The sequence below is a fragment of the Phaethon lepturus genome, unplaced genomic scaffold (genome assembly GCF_000687285.1).
Source record: "Phaethon lepturus isolate BGI_N335 unplaced genomic scaffold, ASM68728v1 scaffold7023, whole genome shotgun sequence".
Classification (NCBI taxonomy): Eukaryota; Metazoa; Chordata; class Aves; order Phaethontiformes; family Phaethontidae; genus Phaethon; species Phaethon lepturus.
The window spans coordinates 1-21,524 of NW_010528285.1; the positions used below are offsets into that span (position 1 = coordinate 1).

Sequence of the window (21,524 nt, forward strand, 5' to 3'; positions counted from 1 at the left end):
GACCGCAGCTCGGTACCAAATGATCACATTTTTATTGAAACAGTTTTAAGACACCGAGTACAAATGAATACAGAGTTAAAAACAGCTCCCGGGGGGGAGCCTCACAGTGCAAAAGAAACCAACAAACGATTTTTATTTTTTTTTTTCCCAAATAATTGAACAACAACAACAACAAAAGACTTTTTAAAGGATTATTTTACCTAAAGCCAGAAGTATAAAAACACACATTTATAAATAAAGCAGGAAGGATTTTTTTTTCTTTTTCGTTTCTTTTTTTAAAACGAGTGAAGGAAAAGGGTAGTGTTGGAGAACACAGGTAAAGAGTTGCCTGCCTGGTGCCTTGGGCACACGGAAACATGCGGAGTGGCCATGGCTTATTCCTAATGCTTGCTGCCCCATGCATCTCCCCCTCCACGCTTCACCACGGGTTACCCATACAAAAACAGTCCCAGCTGCCCCTGTGTTATTTACACACACTATCTGAAATATGGGATGTGCTGGTCTTAACCAGAGAAGGAAGCACCTGCTCACTCAGGGGCTGCTCAAAGACCTAATATTTTAATGAGGTTATTGTAATTTAGTATCCTGGATGCTACACATCCAGCGAGGTGGGGTGGGGGGGAGCCACTGTATACATGCAAGAATTTACCAATGGTGTTTAAATACCTGTATTTCATTTTTCCTTATATATAATTATATACATATTCTCTATTTTAAAAAAAAATAAGTTTGTATGTTTCTACTCCCGCAAAGAAATGTCCTGATTCCTCTAAGTCGTGATGAAGTCTGCAAAATGGGGGACTGGTGAGAAGGCTGCTCTAAGGCCTGCCCCAGCCATCGCCTGGGAGGTTGCATGGAAAGGAGAGGACAACCTGAGAGAGGAGGTGGGAGAAATGCAGACTACCATACACTCAGCTCCTGGGTGCTACTGAGGGATGGGGAGGAGGAAGGTGTTACCCTGCCTGCAGCAGAAAGTAAAAGAGAAAGAGTTTGCTGCCCTCTCAGGTTGCAGCCCTTCCTACTGCACCAGTTCAGAGGGTCCAAGAAAGCACCGAGGGGTCCCACAGGTGAAGTAATACTATTTATAATCAAGATGGAACAAAAAACCCAACAACTCTTCTCGTTTTGACCAGAAATGTTGGGTAAGAGGGGACAAGAATGTACATAAAGAGGATAAGCAGGTCCAAATTCTTTTTTTCAGGCTTTATGTTAAACAAATAACTTGTCTTAATACAAGTATCTGGTTGTGCCTATGATAACAACCACACAAACCAGTAAGAGGGATCACAAACCAGTAACAGGGATAGACTCGAGTTTATTACCTCCTCCCACACGCCTCTTCACTTCCCAGGCAGTTGCCATTCAGCATTTCTCTCCATGGCCCAATGGACAGCCTGTGGCGAAACACAGTCACAAGGTGCAACAAAATGTAACACATTTACGCTCTCTTTGTTTTGTAAACTAGAATTTTTAGGAATATTTCCTACTGCCAGCAATAGGAAGTTAGCAGGAAAGAATCAGTTGGATCAGTCTCAAATTATAAAGACCAACACTATCTCCTCACTCCTCTCAGCAACAAACATGAGGTACCATCATCTCCTTTATTGGGCTTCTACTATTCAATTCATAACATCCAAGCCTTGGGCAAACAGCTCACGACTTTGCCACTTAAGAAAAAAAGGCTGCTTAGAGGACAGCGAGTGAAGAAACAAGAGGCCCAATAAGACATACTTCAAAACAAACCCCTTCCAATTAATTCTTCAATTACAGATTGCCATCTCAGTCCTAAATCTACTTTCTTGAAGCCTTTCTGTACTGTATCTTTCACAGGTATTGGCCAAATGGTGTTCCTCCGGCCAAGACTATCTCTGCCTCTACTCTGTTTTCCTGAGTGTTCTACATATACTATTCTAATTTATTTTAAACTACACAACCATCCTCCAGCTGATCTACTTGCCTGACACTTCTCTTAGCACCATTCTGATCAGATTTTACCTCTAGTTTCCTGTACGCAGCTGTGACCCCAAGCAAAATCCATTCCAGGAAGCAAAACCCACTCTACTCAGCTTAAAAACCAGGTTTGCTTCACGTGATGACTCCTTTCCTAGGAGCTTTGTTTCATACCGCTATGCCAGCTTTACTGATCGTTGCTCTTTACCTTAACGGGAATTTCATTCTCACCACTGACTCTTCTGTATCACCTCTGACCCTTTTTGTCACTACCTCGAAGTTTAAATAATAAAATGGAATAAAATTGCACAGGGAAGCAATATAAAGGACCCTCAAACCATTATCGCTGGTACCAAAAGATACCTGGGTTGAAGGGACTGCTATTTTACCTGAGTGTCTTGTGGCCCCAGTACAACAAGAAATTTCCTGTATACTGGGACGTATGTTCACAGTCTGAAAGTGGAAGAATTAATCACCTCAAAAGCAAGCTTGACCCACACTAACTCCATCACAGACCCAACATGACTGCCATCATACACTCCACTCATGGCATCTCCAGCACACCTTTTCACTCAAGGAAACTGCCAGAAATTTCCTCTCTGGTTTTCAACTTGCCTTCCTTTGCAAAACCTGTCTGTGCAAGAGAAGCTGCGCATGGGACCGAGCACACCAGCTGAATCAGCACAGTGCAATGCTGAGACAGGGCTAGAAAATAACACTTTTAAGGTTTCAGTACAAGCCATGGAAGGGAAGGTTAGCAAGGACACCTGAAACATGATTAGGCAGACTTAAATTACAGGCAGAAGGAGTTGGAAAGCTCTGAAAGTGCTCCCCATACTGTTAAGTCCTGAAGCACTCAGCAATAGTGATCAGCCAGCAAACCTGTTGAGGGGGGAGCGAGAACTGCAGATTATTCAGTCCCGGAGTTATCTGGAAGAGCGAGCTCATCCTACACCAGTCTGGCCAGCCCAGTAGAAAAAAGGCTGTACTGCAGATCTCCAGTCACAGAAAGATGAGAAGTCAAGAGACCACATTTCCAAGTGCCACAGGGTTTCAAAGAGATGACAGCCAGGACAGTAAAGGAAAGAAAACTGTTTCAAGCCTGTAACCTGTGGAACCAAGTGATGCAGCCTGGCTGCCTTTGACTGACTTCCACAGATGCTAGCATTCTCTCTCCCACTGAAAGCTTGTTGCTTGCTAATGCAATGTTTCATAATATATAATGTTTTATAAACTGGAATTACACTGCTCTGCCTTAAAATACATACAAGACATACTGGAAATGGAGGAAGAAATAAAGCATTTTGTGTCTGTCCCTGTTGTGGAAAGGAGTGGGAGCATGGGGGAAGGTGCTGAAGAGTTTCATTGGTTTGAATTTTTTTTTTCTTAGCTTATCATTGTCCAAAAACACATCACTGGACAGTTTTAAGCCACAACAAACACAAGTTAGCATGGTCTTAGAGAAGCTCCACAGGCTGAGAAGAGTATTGCACGCACAAATGCAAGAAGGGAAGATTTTCTGTTTCTCAGATGAAGAAATTCACGAAAAGCAAAGAGGCCAGGGGCAGGGGAAATGGTGGTAATCACATCCCAAAATATCTTGTTCCAGGTTCTTGGGAAACCATTCTTGGTGGGTAGTTGAAATAGCTTTGCAAAAGGTAAGAGAATCCCAGCTTTCCTGGGATGTAAATATTCCATTTTCCTGGAAATGCAAGAAGAAAACACTTTCCTATCACAGTGAAATGAACAAATGATATGGATGAGCCGCTGCACTGAAGATCTCTCAAATCCAGAGTTACATTGTAAGAGATGGAAACCATCTTTTCTATGTCACTTCTCAACAGATAAATCATCACCCCATATTTCCCAGTCATGATAATACCAAAGTCAATATCCAATTCCCAATCATGAAAGGTGGCTAAAACAAACTTTCATATTTGTAGCTAAATCCCAGTTTCAATATAACGTCAAATTCCAGATTACAAATACGGCTACTGAATTCTTTAAGTAATGTCCAAAGCATGGTCCAAGGGTTGCAGAGCCTTCCGCTGGAGGCAAATGCAGATAAAGTACAGTGTGGGGACCATCTTGAAACACGAGAAAAGCAGACAGGGTCATCATGACAACAGTAGGATTACTACAGGTAACAAAACTAAGGCAGGAAAAGAAAGAACAGCAAGACAAGATATAAGCAGAAAACAGTTCATTCATTGCACAGACACTCCAGCCTGTCTCCCTGTTGGGGGTTTATAATACAGAGATTGTTTCTCGCTGGGATATGGCAAAGGGATTGACAGTTTTTGTTAAAGGACAAAGATAAGAGCCACAAACGTGACATAGAGCAACAGTCAGAAAAATAAATTAATAAATAAACCCATAAAAAGTCTGCTTCTTGATTCTCATGAAGCCTTGGAGAGGAAGGGATTGGCTTCACTTGAACTCCTTTGTTTTTAGTCAGCAGTTCAGAATTTCTTGGATAAACTGTATTTTCTTTGTTTGTTTAGTTGCCAAACATCCTTGCCTCCTGGCTATGAAGAAATTTCAATGCAATTTCTCCAAACTCCTCCTTCAAGACTTTGTCTACAGACAGGAATTTGAAGACCATTGGGGAAAAAACATTAAAATCGTGGCCAGCACATTGCTAAGAATTAGACCAAGTCAGTTATAGGGGCCTGAGGAAATGAATTTATAAAGGTCTCCCCACCAGCCCTAGACCAATACGATGATAGCGTTGGCCTGAAGCTCTCTCTGTGGTCCTCTTCTTGGGATTATTTCTGTGTATTCACAAACACCTGAAAGCTGCCCCTCTTAGAGTTTTTTGTCCATGCGTCGTTCCACAGCTTGCAGCAATAGCTCTGAGTACTGTTCCAGCAAAGCTAGCGTCTGCTCGTCTCCCAGGCTCTTGGGACTCGGTGGGTTGGCACCACATCCCTCATTCAGTGGGCTAGTGGTATCTTGTGGCTTTGCCAGTACCTCCTTAACCTTTGGAAGCTCTTCCTCATCCTTCAGAGAGTCCAATTCTTTCTTCATTGAGGAGAATGTTTCTGTCAGGAGGCCTGCTATTTTATCTTTGTCAGTAGAAGACTCCGTATCGTTTAACACCTGAAAATAGAGAAAAGAAAAAAAAAAAGAATGCACTGGGGTTTAGGCAGAACACCGAGTAAGCAGTTTCAGCCCCTTAGGGAAGCGAAGCCATGAAGATTTGCAGACCACTCAAGTGTCCTTTTCTTACACATTTCAAACTGCCAATTTAGTCACATAGCAGGGCATGCATCCAATACTGCTAGTCACACAAAATCCAGAGGCATCACTCCAATAGGATAGAGATGGGAAGCACATTTTTGGGTAGTGTTCCACTTGTTCTAGGCCAAAGGAGGTGCTATGTTTCTTAGCTGCAGCACAGGGCCACAGTCTCCTTTTCTTCCCATCTGCCAGATGCAGCTGGTCACAGGAACAGAGCAAGGTCAGAGAGCTAATGCAACTGCTAAAGCCAGAGCTGCAGAGGATCGCAGGGCAGAAGCTCACTGTGGAAGTTTCACGCTCATTACAGAAGACTTGATAAATCAGTGCTAAGCAAAGAAATGAAGAGCTGTTATATTGCTCTGCATGTAACTCTGGTCTGGCAGTGAGAGGGACAGGCGAGTGGTTGCATGTTCCCTCTCACAGCTGGATTCCCATGGTATCTCACATTTGCTAATCCTTTTCCCAGGCATCAAAGACAGAGAACAGATGGGGATAATAAAACAGAAAGCTCCTATAACATTTTGTATCTCTGAAGCACTGTATAAATATTAACTAATTCCCTAATACCCTTTTGAAAAAGAGCATACTGTTATCTTCAGTTTACAGGTAGGCCAAACACACAGAAAAATTAATTGATTTGCTCAGAGTACCATAGCAAGCCATTGGAAAATCCAACAGTTGGAAATCAGGAGTTCCTGCCTCCCCGGTTCAAGCTTAAGGTGCAGTCAAGTGAACAACCAGGCAGTTTGTGTCACTGAACACCCAGTCAAGTGAACCAGCAAGCACATACACTCGATGCTTGCAGGCTATAAAGCCTACCTACTGTAACAGAGCCCATGTCCGAGGTCACTCACCATGCGGTAAAGATGAATGGCTTTGCGCATGCTGTCCTGGAGCTCAGATACCACGTGCTCACACTGCTCTACGCTGATGCATGATTCTGAAGGGGAGGAAGAAATAAAAACCTAAACTAAGGCACAGACACACTCCAATATCCACAATCTCACAGTTGGGTGAAAAAAAATATGGGGGGGGTTTAATATATATATTTAAAAGACATGTGCACACACTTCTCATTCAATTTTTAGGGCTGGTTTGAGCCAGTCATTAAACAGGCAAGTTCTACATGGGCTTTTCTTCATACTATCTAGAGATGCTGCTTGTTTCAAACAGTCCTATTTTTCCAGTCTTTAGCCTCTCCAAAGTCAGCAGTGTTTTTTCTCAGATCACACATATTTGTTGCAGTCAGGGATAGTCATAGATTACCTATGCCATTCTTAATTATAATCAAAGTCAAGTTTGAATGAAGGATTCCAGTGGCAAAAGGGACTGATCTGAGGAGCCTCTTAATTTAGCCTCCACCTAGTCAGAAATCTACATGTTCCCACTCATGTATCCTGCGCAGTGTACAACTAAGCACTGAGGATGAAGGATTATGCTGAATTATTACAGTGTTCTCTAGTGAGGACCAAGGTCCAGAGGAGTGTTGACAAACTCAGTCACCACAGAATGACATTTCTGAGCAACCCAGGATATGCACTGCAAACACAATGTAATTTGAAAATGAAAAATAAAAGCAAGCAACTAAAGGACATCATCTTCTGCCTGCCCCAACCAGATATTATCTCCAAAGCATCAGAACTGAAGGCCTGCAATGTCTTAATAAAATAAACACTTTCATGAGTTAAGACATAAACCATGAACAAAGACATAGACACACACACACGATCTGCAGTTATCTTCAATTTGCAAAGGCCTGGACAAAGGCCATTCAACTTCCTTCAGTTACCTAAAAACAAAACTTGGTCATATTAGCACTATTATTTCTGCAGTTCTAAGAACATCATCTTTGAACAGGCTGAGGGGACCTTAGCTGATTTTATGAAAACATCTCTATGATGTATAAACAAATACAGCTTAAAAAACACATCTATTTATATATAAACAAACACATCTAGAAGAACAAAAGAGCATGAACAAGTCCTTCAATCTGTATTTTTTGTTCCCAAATCACCCAACCTTGTAGAGTTTGAGCACAGTGGGCTTCAGTGAAGTCCAAGATTCTTGCCTTTTTTCTTTTTCCTTTTTTTTTTTTTCTGCCTCCCTTCACCCTCTTTTTGTTTCAAACCCAGCTGTTTCTTCTCATGATTGTTTCTGGATTCCTACTCTGGTGGAATGACTTTTATGCTGGTCTCCAGCTCTGTGAGCTGCCAGTCTGGAGAAAGGTCACAAATACAACATAAATGCTTGAGTAACAGGCATTTTCTGCCTCTTGGGTGTGCAGAGCAGAGCTCTTCAGAAACCAGCAGAGAATATTAAACACAGCAACAGTATTAAGCATATCTACAGCATTTTAACTGTAAATGTCAAAATGCTTTAACAAAAACAATTAAGTCTCTTTATCTGTAGCTGTTACACAGGCAGGAAAATGGAAGAACAGAAAAATTAAGTGGAAATCCAAAGTCACGGAGCAAGTCAGAAGCAGAACAGGTCTCCGCAACCCTACAGTTCTAATTTAAACTGCCACCCTATGATCCACAGAAGCCACAGTAAATTGTTCATAGCAATAGCCAATTTGGATCTAAACAGCTTTTCCAGCATCTACCACTAAAAATTTGGGAAACATGGTCTGCAAGAAGCTGAAGGCTGACAGCTGTCTGCTGAGGAAAAAAAAAATTGGAGATCCACTGTGCTGAATCATCTTAATTCACTAAAAGATGGGGCTAAATATTCTGTCAGGGCATGCTATGTATTCGGAGCTGCTTTAAAAAAAAAAATCACCGCTGCAAAAAAAATCACTCTTTCTCTGCACTATCTGTGCTAATTCTGCAAAGATTCCTAGCAACTGTGATATGTAGCTTGATTCCCAAGTCTAGAAGAGAAAACTCAGCCTAAAGTGTACAAACAACTGGACTGTTACTCCTCTGCTATAGAATGTGATTCCACAGCTCCAGGCTGCATCTGCTGTTGGAGAAAACCTGACCACTGTGGGGACAGGGTCGGAAAGTTTCAGACGCACTCACTATTCTACAAAGCAGCTATCCTATGGTATAAGAAAAGCAGGTCCCTCAGACAAAACACCGCATTTCCTGTTTTACATGAGTGTGCTTCAATCTTAGGACGTTTGATATGTCTAGAAATGCAAAAAGAAAAATAACAGTGCAAAAAAAACAGATTATCCCTCTGCAATGCTTTGGTGCAGAAATATTGTGCTTAACCAATGTCATGGATGGTGGAGCAGCCTGGCACCACAGAAAGTAATTCATCAGTGGATTACAGAGGTGCCCCTTCTCAGATATGAATAAGAACAATATAGCAAAAGGAATTAAAAATTGTGCACTGTATAGCCCCCTGAAGGTACAAGGTTTCAGTGCAGTGGTTAACATCCAGCTTCCTACTGCATGACTCAGATGAGTATTTCAGGAAGGCGTATTTCCTTTCAGGTTGTGACACAAAAGAAAAACCTCTGGAGGTTTTAGTCCCATAGCGGAATGTTATGGGACTAATCTGGGTCTTCTCTGCCACTGGAGGCTTTCCTGCCTTGGAGGGCAGGATTTTTGCTTCAGTTTGACATTACCTGCTAGTTTTCATTTGACTGAACTACCTCAAACCAGGGCCTGTAACAGATCCAAGAGCTGTTTTCAGCAAGTAAAAGTTTCCCACCTTGTACCTTTTTCTCCAAAATAGAGATAATTAAAAAATTAATCCATGTTTTTTACGCTCAAACCCAAAGGCTAGGCCTGTATGTGCACTGCATACCCAGTTTGCAGACGTGTCCACAAAGCAGAGCGATAGCGGCACAGAGACTTTCTCACTCTCACAGGAGGCTACAACAAGCAAATCACCTTGGTCAAGTCTCATCTCATGCTAGAAAACTGTATGCAAACCCTTCTGGACCCTGCATACTTGCACATTAACAAAAGTGAAGCCCGAGCTGCCTGGCATATGACTGCACTGTCATTATCATCTGTACTTGCTAGGTTGAGCTAGCACATGCTGGCCTGCACCTTCATCTGCTGGTCAGACATGCTCCGAGAGAGGAATGGGGGGTGTAATTTACACACACTCATGGGGATTCCCAGCACATCAGCTTTTAGCATTGACCAGAAAGAAGTTTGAGCCCCTACGGGTAACTGTATGACTAAAAACATGAGACTGCTGAGGTCTACAAAACATTCAGCCAAAAAGGACTTTCTCACATAAGATGCAGAAAAAATGGAAATTAAAGACTGAGAAAAAGATGTCAGGTTGAAGAAGTGTCTCACCATTGCGGGGATGGCTTATGGAACGAGACAGGTGCAGACAGGACGAGACAGGCCAGAAGCCGGACGTAAAGAAATGTGATGGGATCGTGAGGCGGTTCACAAAGACAGGAGACAGAAGGGGGAAGATAAAAGATGGGTATCCATGCACACCTGAGACCTGTGCTGAGGCAGTTATAGATGTAGGAGACCTTGGCCTGATGGGGTCTAGTGGGCAAAGTCCAGGTTGGTTGTCTAGCACACAGGCGATGCCGGTGATCCTCTCCCTGCACCTGGGTAGCGTGCCCTCAGGAGACCTTAGGTGCCGGCCCTCTGACAACTCCCTCAGTTTTGGATTAGTGACCCCTGGCTCATCCTGGCAACCTGTCGTTGAGACTGGACTCTCCACTGGGCTCTCCTGAGCAAGTCCTGTTGGGATCTCTCTACCAGGAACCAGAGGCCCAGCAGTTTGATTCTCCCTCTTGGAGGCTCGGACCTCAGGAAAAGAGGGTTTCTTTTTACAGGCCCCAGCAGGTGACTGCGGAGACTGTGGCTCAAGCAGGGTTTTTGTTTTGGTAGTGGGTGAGAAGGAGGCCAGTGTAGGTCTATCAGGCAATGGCTTGGGAATATCAAGAATCAGATGTGCTCTGTTTGACGATGCCAACTTGCTGTGGAAGGACTTGGGAGATGAGCAGTTTACAACTGGCTGAAGTGCTGGCTTCACTGGAACATTTTCTTTCACTGGTAGCTTAATCTTCTCAGCATCTGCTGTGGAACTAAACTGTGTCTTCTCTGCCACTGGAGGGCTAGTCCTCCCATCAGTCAACATTTCAGTGGAGTAACCAAGGTACAGATTTTCCCCTACAGATACACTCCTTGACATCTTAGCCCGGAAGCTGGTTGTGGGGTTCATGTAGGACTTTGGTTTTGCAGCCCTGATATCTTTGGCCAGCAGAGCACCAGATCCATCCATCTTCAACATACTGGCTGATAACACCCTGCAATTGTTAGGTCTGGGATCCTTCTCAACCACCAAAAGAGTGTGAGGACGCTGCTTGGTAGAGGATATCATTCCAGGACCCTTATCTGTGAAAATTAAACAGACAAACATACCAAAAATAGACAAGAGCCTGCAGTGAATTCCAAAATCGGAAAGTAACAGAGCTGCTCCAGCCTATGTGCCACAGCTCAGCCCCTGGCAGAGGTGTTCAGAACCACTATTTCAGGTTAATATCACCAAGCCTCAACAGCTTTCTTTTTTGCCCATCCCTCATCCTGCTCACACACTGCTGCTTACCTGATGAGAGAGACTCGTTCTTAAAGTTTATGGCCAGAAGACCTCAGACCACTGTGAACATTAACTGAGAGGCCAGAGGAAGCAGGATAAAACTTATATATGATGATATGGTGACAACGTGGTTTTGTTTTTTTTTAAAACAGAGTGTTTATTGATGATTCATGAGTTGATTCTTTCAAAAATTGAGTTCTTTCATGCAGAGTGCAGGGATACAGTAAGCTCCCTCTTACTGTCTCCTCCTTCCCTCTTTCTCTCCTCCCTAGCCTGGGGAGCTTCAGTCTTGTCCTACAGCAACCACCCACAGCAAGAGAGAATTTCTTTGCAAATCGTTCATTTCACCCTTGGCATTGCTCCTCCCAAAGCTGCCAGACAAATAGCAGGGACTCATAATTAGAAGACCAGCATTTGCATTACAAATTAAAAATATTTTCCCTTGACAAGCTAAGAGCTAGAAGACATGCAAAGCCTGTAAGCTCAGAACACAGAAAGACATAAACTTAATTTAAATCTCTACTTAAGCTCAAGTCTCCCCATTTCATGCTCAAATCTCCCCATTTCGTTCTCAGATTTATACCATCGTTCCAACCTGTGTCCTTACCCTCATGAACAAGATCGTGAACTGACTGTGCCTTTCTCATCGCTGCATTCACAGGGCCTTCTGGAAAGGATGCAATAACCCGTCCAGGAGCCATACCGACTCTGCTGGCCTCCAAAGCTGATCTGCGTTTTTTCTGGACATAAGCAGCCCGATTTGAATTTACACTCTCCAGGAGCTGGCTGTTCTCCAGTGCATCACCAGGATGGCTGCTGCCATGTTTCAACAGGTCTGGTGTAAACCTATTGGTCTGGGTTGGCGGCTCGATGGGCTTTGAATCCAGCATCAGATTTGACGACGAGAGTGACAATCGTCTAGAGAACACGATAAAGAAATCCCAGTTAAAACAAGTAACTATGTTGCCCTGGACAAACATGCACACACATTAAACCAATTTCTCTAGGATAAAGAGCCCTTCCCTATCTGGGTTTTTTAAAGTCAAAAATGCCCTAGGCTGTTATCACTGCATTATACTCATCCCTGGAAGCACTGCTCTTCAGGCATCTGACCTCAGGCTGTGCAATCACAAATAGCATTGGGTCACTGTTTCCAGGAGGCACACTGTGAAAGGTGAAGGGAAAAGAGAAGGAAAATTCCAGACAGGAAGACTGAGCAAAGTCAGGTCTTTTCTCCCAGTTTACCTTACTAACAATGAAAACTTTTCAATTCTAAGATACCCTAAGAGAAAGTAATTATACTTTCCTAAACATTATGAAAGCATAATTACTAGGAAAGCTGGACAGTATCTTCAAAAGGAAAGCTTAATTTCCTCTTCCTCTCCACTTCAGACAAGCACAATGGACTTCCTTTGGAAAGGAGGCAACTTTATCTGGCAAGTTTGAACAGCTGAACAGATTAAAAGCCCAGAGTTTTTCATAACCTAAAACTACTTCTCTTGTTACATCTCTAGAGCACCAGTGACTTCCTTCACTCACCATCGTAACTCTCCATAAGCTTACACAACAGCTAACCACTGGCTTTCTTCCCAAACATACGGTCCCAACACAAGACAGACTGAGGCACTCCTTACAGCAGCAACAGCAGCTGAATACAGCAATGACAAAAAAATTTCCCTAACATGGGTGAATCTAGACACAGCTGGTGAACCATAGGAGGTGTACCCAAATCTGCTCAGTCCTATACAATGAAATTAATTGGAGCTGAGTTTTCAGCTTGTCATTTTAGAGGAATACAGGAGTATTTGTTTGTTTTAAACATTTATGAACCCAAATCAAAAAAAGTATTTAGCCCATTTTTTGTTAGTTTCTTTCTTTCTTTGTTTTGTTGGTTTTTTTTATTAAACAACAATGGAAACAGCTTGGAGAGGCCTTCTGGGATGCTTTAGCATTGAGGGGTTTCTTGAAGAATAATATCCCCATGGAGCTTTGTATGAGATACCAGAGCACCCTGAAGAAGGTGAAGGCATGGGACTGAGAAACAAAGCTAAGTGTAAAAAAGGACTGTAAAACAAAGGAAAAGTTGACAAGCCTACTTTCATTGTCCAAGCTGAATGAAATACAAAAGAATAAACAGAGCATAAACAGTGAAGAGTAAATTAGATGATTAGTGATACCTCCAGCTTAATCAATCAAGGCATTAATCATGAAACAATTAAGCACATTGTTGAAAGAGGAAAGAGAACAAAACAACAGTGGTGTTTTAGTAAGAAATAAAACAGCTGAAGTGACACAGGACTGCCTGTCCAAATCACAAGGGTCTGTAACCAGCCTGCCAGGTGCTATGCTAACGCTTTGTTGTGCCTAGGCACACCAAGGCCAGAAGTTTGCTCAACTATTTTGACCCAGGGCCTAGCACAAGACCTACTCACACTAGTAGAAATAGACAGAGAAAAAAAACTCAAAACAAGCGGAGGCATACCTGAGAGCCGGGGACTGGGAAAGAAAGCGAGAGGAAATGCTGAGGTTTTCAATTCTTTCCAGATTCCTACATGAGCCACCTAAAAATTTTGGTTAAAGGGGAAAGAAAAAGGGAGCAGTTTAGTTACAGAACAAACATTCTGACACATGCATTTTCTTATCACAGACGCTATCAAATGTTCCACCATATCAAAGGGGATTTTTTGAGCTAAAACCACAGAGAATAAAATAATTTCACTGCCTTTGCCTTTTCTGTTCTGCTTCGATTATTCTGCCTTAAACTGCTACTCTCCCTAAGGGTACACCTCCTCCTTTTTTGCTTCCCTTTGTGTCCTATCCTGCCTGTAGGACTGTGAGGCACTGGCATCAAGCAGAAAAAAAATCAATCAAAGGAGAAAAAAAAAAAAAAAAAAGGAAAACAGAAAACTCACATAGATATTGCTGCCTGCAACCATTATCAATTCTAAAAAGATACGCTTTGTTCTGGAGTTGGTCGGTAAAGCCTAACCAGCTCCTTTGCCACTCTGATGTCTCCTCTTAGTCTCTCCCTCCACCCAGCATTTCAGCCTTTTCTTTTGTGACATTTGTTATGCCTTAATACACCACTAGAGGCCACTGCATGTCACCTGTGGCGGGGGGGCGATGTGAACACACAGTTAATACCTTCATATACAACAGGAACAAGAGAACGGCTCTTCAGGATTCCAGGGACAATACGTAACCCAAACCGATACAAACACCAATCTCATTCACACACATTTACACAAAGACCAATGGAGTTAAGAGATGTCGCTCGTCTTTGGGCCTTTCTACACTGGTTCCCCATTTTTGCCCCCTGGTACACACATACCCACGAAAGCCTAGCAGAACTTGTAGCCTGGTTTGATTTATACAGGGGACAAATCTGGAGTGACCTCACAAAGTCCCCCCACGGAGAAGAGAGCTGTACCTTTTCCATCAGTGCTGGCCAGAGTCCCAAAATGCTGCTTGAGGAACTTTTCCTGATCAGGTGTCTGGAGGATTTCTCTCTCCGACATGCTAGTACCTACATCCTCCTCTCCTTCCTCTCCCTCCAGGTCTGAGATGCCATCCACACTTAGGGGCTCAGTGCTTTCAGAATCTGGGAAAAGGCAAAAAAATCCAATGTTGTAATAACATAATCACAATAACATTGGCGAGGTTAAAAAAAACCATTCAGCAAAGATGCTAAACTCAACCTAGAATGTTAAAGCAAAAGTTGGTCAGCGTTAAGTGTAGTTCTCTAATCTACCATATCCCACAAACAGCATAGCCTATGGGATAATCCATATTAAAACTGCCTCCTTACCTAGCAAGGTAAAAGAAAGCCAAAGGCACACAAGGAAAGCGCGCTTTAACCAACTCCTCCTTCTACACTGCCTGTTCAGTGCACCTGAATCTTTGCAGCAATACTAGCAAGACCAACACGAGTGTGAACTCAGTTCAGCTCATGAAGAGGATCAAGTATTAGAGATCAGGATAGCATGTGACAAACATGGCACAGAACCACCTCAGCAAGTTTCTGCAGTGTTCCACACCATATATAAATACATTTATAATGTCTTTGCATCTTACCTTCATTCGGGTGGTCTGGGCTGGACAGACGACTGCTGCTGTAATCTACAGAGCAGGCACTGTCAGGACTGTGTTTGTCTGGGCATCCATTACTGTGATAACCTCTACTTAGCTTCCCATGGGGCAATGCTTTTACCTGGAACTCACTACAAGAGAGACAGGAAAGATACAGCACTGGAAGACATCTTTGTTTTTACACGTAAAGAAGCACATTCTAACTTTAATAAGGCCTTACCTGTGTTAGCAAGACCTTTGATTACAAAAGTAAGGCTTTAAAGAGAAAAAGAAGTTGATTTCTCTCATCATTATACAGTATATTTTTTGCATTTCATTAAGCTTGGACAGTGAAGTCTCAAGGGGACTGTCTGACTTTCTGGGTGTTGTCAGTTTCCCATTATTACCAGGCACCAGCACAGCACTGCCCTGGCTGGATTTGCAGCACACGTGAGGAACAAATGTAGAGGTCTACATAATGAAAAAGGGACTAAAACCAGGGCTACACCTGCACAACAGAAACTGCAGTTTGCCATAGATTTGAGCCCTAATATACTATTTTTTCCATGTTTTTGACCTGCTGCTTTGGGCAACTTCTGTGTTGCAAAATAGAGAAAATTCTGGGTTTGAGCAAGACTAAATTACCGAAGAACATCATACAAAAATACAATATTGTAAGACAGGGCTCCTGATTTCTGTTGTGATTTCATGAGTCTTATTTTGTCAAATGACACAAGCACCATTTATTTTGCCTAATGCCTGAGGACTTCAGTTTTCCACTTTATGAAATAGTTCGGTTTCAGATGTACTCCAATGCAAGCTGGGATACAGAAGTCACTCAACAAAACTGAATGGCAGTTACTCCTGGCAGCTTGCAACGCTGTATACTTTGTGACATGCCCAGTCTGTATCCAGTATCACCAGAGAGCCTCCCTTTCTTATGTAATGGAGCAGAACATGGGTCTGCTCTGTCCAAATGTTATCATAACAAAATTAAAAATGTAAAGAAAGAGAAACTGGGAGAAACCTATCAGCTTCAACTGAAAAATCTTGGAATGCACTCTTGCATAAAGGCCTGTCTAAAGCTATCAGCCCACTCTCTGTAACAGAGCAGGAGGAGAAAGAGGAAATTAAACAGCTATTAGTATCAGGTTAAGAGGGGAAGGGAAGACTAAAATTCAGGGAGGGAAAAAAAATGGAGCACAGAATGAAACAGAAAATTAAGCAAGGTAAAACTAAAAAAAAAGAAACAGCAGAGGGAGAAAAAAGGTCTCCACTGTCTCCAGTGTCATTTTCAATGCCATCCATCTCATGCAAGCCATTTTATTTCTCTGAAAAGGGTCATCACATACATTTGTTAAATTCTTGCCCAATTAGGTTTGAAATTGTCATAAATAATAGTGTCCTGTCATTTCTCCTGGGCAGACATGTCACTGCCACACATATGCTACTGCTGGGTGGTTTTCCAGCTTCCAAGTTTTCCCTTGCTTATTTCAATTTATATAAGGGAGAATGCAAAAAGGGCTGCCCCCCAAGTTGTTTATTCAACAAAAAAAAACTTGGGGGAGGTTGCTAATGTGCAGTTTCCCCAGAGGAAAGATTATTTTAGTGGTGCCTTCTTAGTTTCAGATTCCTTTATCATCAGGCTGGCATAAAACTCTCAGCTAAACATGCCTGGCATCAATCATGCAGTAAGTCAACTCATCCGTTATCACACAAGCTGCAAGCAAACTAAAACAGAAACGTCTAAGTCATGCACAGCAGAGAGCTTATTTTTAACCTGCTGGGGTCTGTGGGATGGATTTCCTCTTGCTCAGGGTAGATTACACACTCCTCGCTCTCAGAAGGTTCCAGTTCCTGAGAGAAAATCCCCTCTTCACAAGACACAAGCCGAATCACTTGGGGTCGCACACAAGACCTGTTATCCTGGGGAGGTATCGAGCCAACCTAGTTTAAAAAGAGAGAAAAATAGGCATTACCAGTGTATTTCCTTAAGTCAGCAAGTGCTGTGCAGAGCTAGAAAGTAAGCATTACAGCACAGAATATGATCAGAAATCTGAGATCAGAAAGCACAGCACTGCCATGTCTTTCCTGTTCCTTATTTACTAAACTTGACAGACTGCTGCTGTAGTTTCCTATTTTATTTCCTGTTTGCAATCCCCTAAAATTCTCTGGTAAAGTACTGGACTCATCCCTCTTTGACCAAAAATCAGGAGTGTAAGCTATATGGCAGCAGTTTCTTCCATTACCTTTTATAGACTGATTGGTCATAGTTCAGAGAAGTCTGTGGGCCACAGCTGAAAAACACTGATTTACTGCACCAACAAGCCCAATCCTCTTCTCAGTCACACAGTTATAAATGAAAAAAAAACTCTAACGAAGTTAGGCATCAGGACAGACTGCTACTGGGAAACAGGCGTCAGCTTTCTGAGGGATGAACATGCATTACTTGCTGTAATGACCCAATACAAAAATTAAAGAGAACTTAATAACCTAGTATAGCCCACAACTGAGGGCATCATATGAGCCACATTTCAGTGGCTACTAGAGTCAAGGAACTGCACCGCAGCAGAGTGAGCTAACAGGTAATCAAGTACACATTTGTAGTTCCACGCTCAGCTTCTCAGCTTGTTTTTGCCACAGATAATCAAAGAGCTAAAAGAAAACATGAGGTCTTCCCTGTGATCAAAGAAACCTGGATCCCATATGGGTTCTGCTATAAGATAGGAGAGTCACACGTTGCAGGAGTACTAACTACAAAAGAGTTATCTAAACAAGTTTCTCAGAAGGCATTTAGAGCGACCTCTAAAGGTGTAAAGAATGGCATCAGGTACTAATACAAGTAGGTAATAATAAACAGAGGCAGGACAGATGCACTGAGATTAGATTCACCTCCTCAGAGTAGTAATGCCCTTACTTTGTTGATGTGCACAGAAAGATCTGCCTGTTCTTCTCTGTCATCCCCATTGCTGTTTTGAGACAGCGAGTCTCGACTCGGAGAACGGGAAACAGAGAAAGACTCCAACTGACGCAGGTCAAGCATGGATTTCACAGTCATCTCAATGTTGCTGGTTGGCTGGGACCAGCGCCCACGTTGCCGAGGCATCTTGCTCACTGGTGCCTCTGAGCACTGGATTGACGCTATCTCTTTGGCCTGAAGGAAATTGAAAGACAGACAGTCTTAGGGACTGAGTTCTGCTGAAGGAAAAACAGGAGAGAAAACACAAGACCCACAGAAAAACACAATTATGTCCACCTCCATAAAAGCCCCAAAGCTGTCTGTGAGACAGCTTAAAACTCCTCTCTTAATCATAAAGCATCAAGTAAAGATGATACATTTGTTGCTGCTTCTTGCATAACTGAACATTTAAATGCCTCGCTGTGATCCAAGTATATGATCAGGTTCAGCACCATATAATTTTCAGGCCAGAAATGAAGGGGCAAAAGCATAACATCTGATGGAAAGATACTGCTGTAAAAATCCCAAGTGAAACTGTCTCAAACTAGGATCTATTTTGCCATTCTTCACAGAGAGGTTTCTCAATGGTTTCCCACCACAGCTCTACCTTTCCTATCAGTGCAAATGAAGTTTTTAATCTCCATGGGAATTTCTTTTCCAATTTCCCTATGACAATACAATTTGAAGATTTAGCAACTCACCCTCCTCATTTCCCAATGGGAGAGGCTTCTTGACAGGGTAATGTCTGGATCTGGAAAAGGAAAAAGGTACATACTTAGCTGGCATTCTTGGCCAGCAGTCCAGCTTTTTCAAGACCTCTTACCTCATCTTTCCTCAAAGGCAGCATTCCTACACCTTTTGAACCAATCAATCACTGACAACACATGCTTTCCCATGAACTACCGAATTGTTGTATCAAAATTTTAATGGAGACATACGGTTTTGTATAAGATTTTCACTGACTCAACAGACCCATTGCAGAACACTTGCCAGAGTGCAGTGGCCCACCAAAGGCTTGGGAAAAAACCCTGCTCCAATACACTGTAGCATCTGTGGTAAAAATACCTCAAATTAGTAATGGTAATCTCTACTGTAAGTTTTATCAGAACTCTCTAGAATCCTCTGTCAGATCTTTTTTGGCTTCTGTGGATTTCTAACATCTTGTAGACCCAAGCCTGGGACACTAGTTCAAAATTTGTTTGGCCAGTTGGAACTAGTAAGAAACTTGTCAATTTAGCAACTGAATCTTGAATCAGAGAACTCCAAAATGTACCCCTCTTCAGATGCAGGAATGGGCAACTCCCATTTATACCTGAGTCTCTCTCAGTGTTGCAGGTGGACTGAATATGGAAAGACTGCAGCCCACGTAACTCATCTTCATCATTTCCTTCATCTTCACCATCCTTGTCACTGTCTGATGAGAGTGCAGGCACAGAGGACAGAGCAGAGATGGACTCGTGCCTAGGAGGCAGGAATTGGAAAGAGCATTATGGTGTATCTCAAGAATTGCCCACTATTTCAACCCTTACACCAGGCAGTTTTCCACCTTATCTCCACCCACACTCAGCAGGATGCCTCAACTCTCCCAAACAGGCCTCACTCTAGAAAAGCCCATCTCTGAGAAACAGAGCAAGTTAAACTCTGCACAAAGGTATGTACAGCCTTCCACAGAAACCATCTCATATGTGTGGAAGGATGACAGAAATCAGAACAGCAGTAAACGAGTCTGAGAAAGTCAAATGGAATGAAACTTGGCCTTCTGCTTCAGACGCCAGCAAGTGATAAGGTAAGACAGTAGAACATATTTGAAAGGCAAATATTTTTCTGACCCTTAAACATTTCCTCTCTGGAACTGTTTTACACATCAAAAATATCATAGACATACTTCCTGTTTGACAGGAATTGAGTATATGGCAAATTATCACGTAAGAGGCAGGTTCAAATCAAGGATTGCACCACACAGAACCTGAAGGCACAGCCCACACGCCATAAGAGCACTGTGCTGCCTTTTTTAGCCTTCAGGCACAAGGAATAATGTAAAACATATTTTGGGCAGATCTTTAATCAAAGTAAATCAGACAAGCGTTCCCATATGGACCTCAGAGGCACTCCCAGCATAGAATTCCCCAATACCAATCAAGGACACTTACCAACACCAAACTCTATGTTCCCTCCTTTTTTTTCTCTTCCCCTTCCTCCCCTAACCCCTTCAGTCAACAGAACCAAATGAACAAACCCGCTTTGGGCAATAATTGAACAAACGAAGAATCCCTAACAAATAAATTTGAGTAGCGCCTGCTCCATGGCCTTGAGCTACAGTGCCAAACTCATCATTACTGACATTTATAGGATATCACTGGTGGGTGCTGAGTGCCAAGCATTATTCATGAAATAAAAATAGCTCATCAATGAAATACAGAGCAGCCTGGTGAGGGACAAACTTCTCCTGCAGCTGACAGATAGCAGGCAGTATTGAAACATGGTAAGAAGTAGTTAGGAAATTTTAATCTTTTCTTATATAATGGCAGGACATTAATTTCCATTCTATTAGGAGTGGCTGAGCAATAACTACCCAATCCTTTCAGATGAGCTTCGAGGTATTCTGGCAAAAAGAAGAGTGAAATTAACTGTAGTCTGCAGAGTCCTCCAGTGAAACAGTTTCATGTTGGCTGTCCTCATCTACTTTTGACATTTGAGTTTGTTAGTCTCTTTATCTTTTCTACTGTCTCCTTGTGTGTCCATCTTGTCACTCCCAGGTTCTTATGTCTAAGTAGGGGAATCCCAACAAAGTTCAAGCACCAGAGTACATTTGAGGTTATGCCATGTTTCATCCTATGAGGTATATTACATTTATATATGGTAGGCAATATTAACTTTGTATCAGTAACTTTGGTAGCATCCTTCTGCATGTATTCTTCATGGTTGTTTGAGACGTTTATTGAGGAAGAAGGTTGGGATCATTAGACGTTTTAACATTTAATTGATTGAATACCTCACTACAATGAGGTGATGTGGCAAGGCAAAGTTACATATTTGCTAAACTCCTGCATGTACTGTCATTGATGTAAACGAAGAAGGGAGGATTGCTATCAATGTGGTTTATATTACAAGCAGAAAGATGGCTTCTCTGTCTGTCAGATGGTGACTGACAAAATAAGGAAGGGGAAAAAACTATATTCCAATATCTCAAAGGAGCTGAGTAAGACAATACAAAACATATTTTGGAAGTCAGATGGGCTTTTTTTTTATACCTCACAGGAAGTGCCAAACAAATTATGAAGTCACATGTGTCTGATACAAATGTAAAGTATCTTGCAGTATCCCAGCAAAAATCCATGTTCCCCTTCCACATTCTCCTTTCTACAACTCAAATATGCTTTTCAAACCCAGTCCTGTAACTTGGAGATAACTGAATGGGGTTTTCAAAAGGATCTTAGGCCCACTGATTTGAAACTGAGATACTCCTGAAAATGAAACCTAGGTTCATAAGGTCTTGAGTGTTTTAACTGTTATGCTTGTGCAAGTCAATCCCTCAGTTTGGACTTCACTACTTTCTCCTTTCTTCACCTGCCTTCCTCTGTGTTCTCTGGATATTCTTCTAAGCCCCTCTGTTGCACTCATCTCCTCAACATACTTCCTCAGTGCTTGTTCATGCTTAGATGGAAGTCAGAGCAATGTAGGGTGAGGTTTCAAGCACAGGAGCTGCTGCCAAATAAGCACCACACAAGAGCATTTTGAAAGCTAAGGAATAAAACTTCTGGGTTTTGCTGAATTC

General features: G+C 42.4%; 1 protein-coding gene across 1 annotated transcript in view; it reads right to left on the reverse strand.

Annotated features, from left to right (window-relative positions):
• Positions 1-4,538: 4,538 nt before the first annotated feature.
• The window catches only part of MAPKBP1 (mitogen-activated protein kinase binding protein 1), a 70,267-nt gene continuing 53,281 nt past the window's right edge, over positions 4,539-21,524 (reverse strand). Inside the window, 11 exon segments of the mRNA XM_010283625.1 lie at positions 4,539-5,052; positions 6,048-6,133; positions 9,609-10,520; positions 11,330-11,640; positions 13,205-13,283; positions 14,153-14,323; positions 14,797-14,942; positions 16,571-16,737; positions 17,708-17,944; positions 18,451-18,500; positions 19,062-19,210. Of these exon segments, the coding sequence (XP_010281927.1) occupies positions 4,759-5,052; positions 6,048-6,133; positions 9,609-10,520; positions 11,330-11,640; positions 13,205-13,283; positions 14,153-14,323; positions 14,797-14,942; positions 16,571-16,737; positions 17,708-17,944; positions 18,451-18,500; positions 19,062-19,210 (2,602 nt within the window). The 3' untranslated portion in view covers positions 4,539-4,758.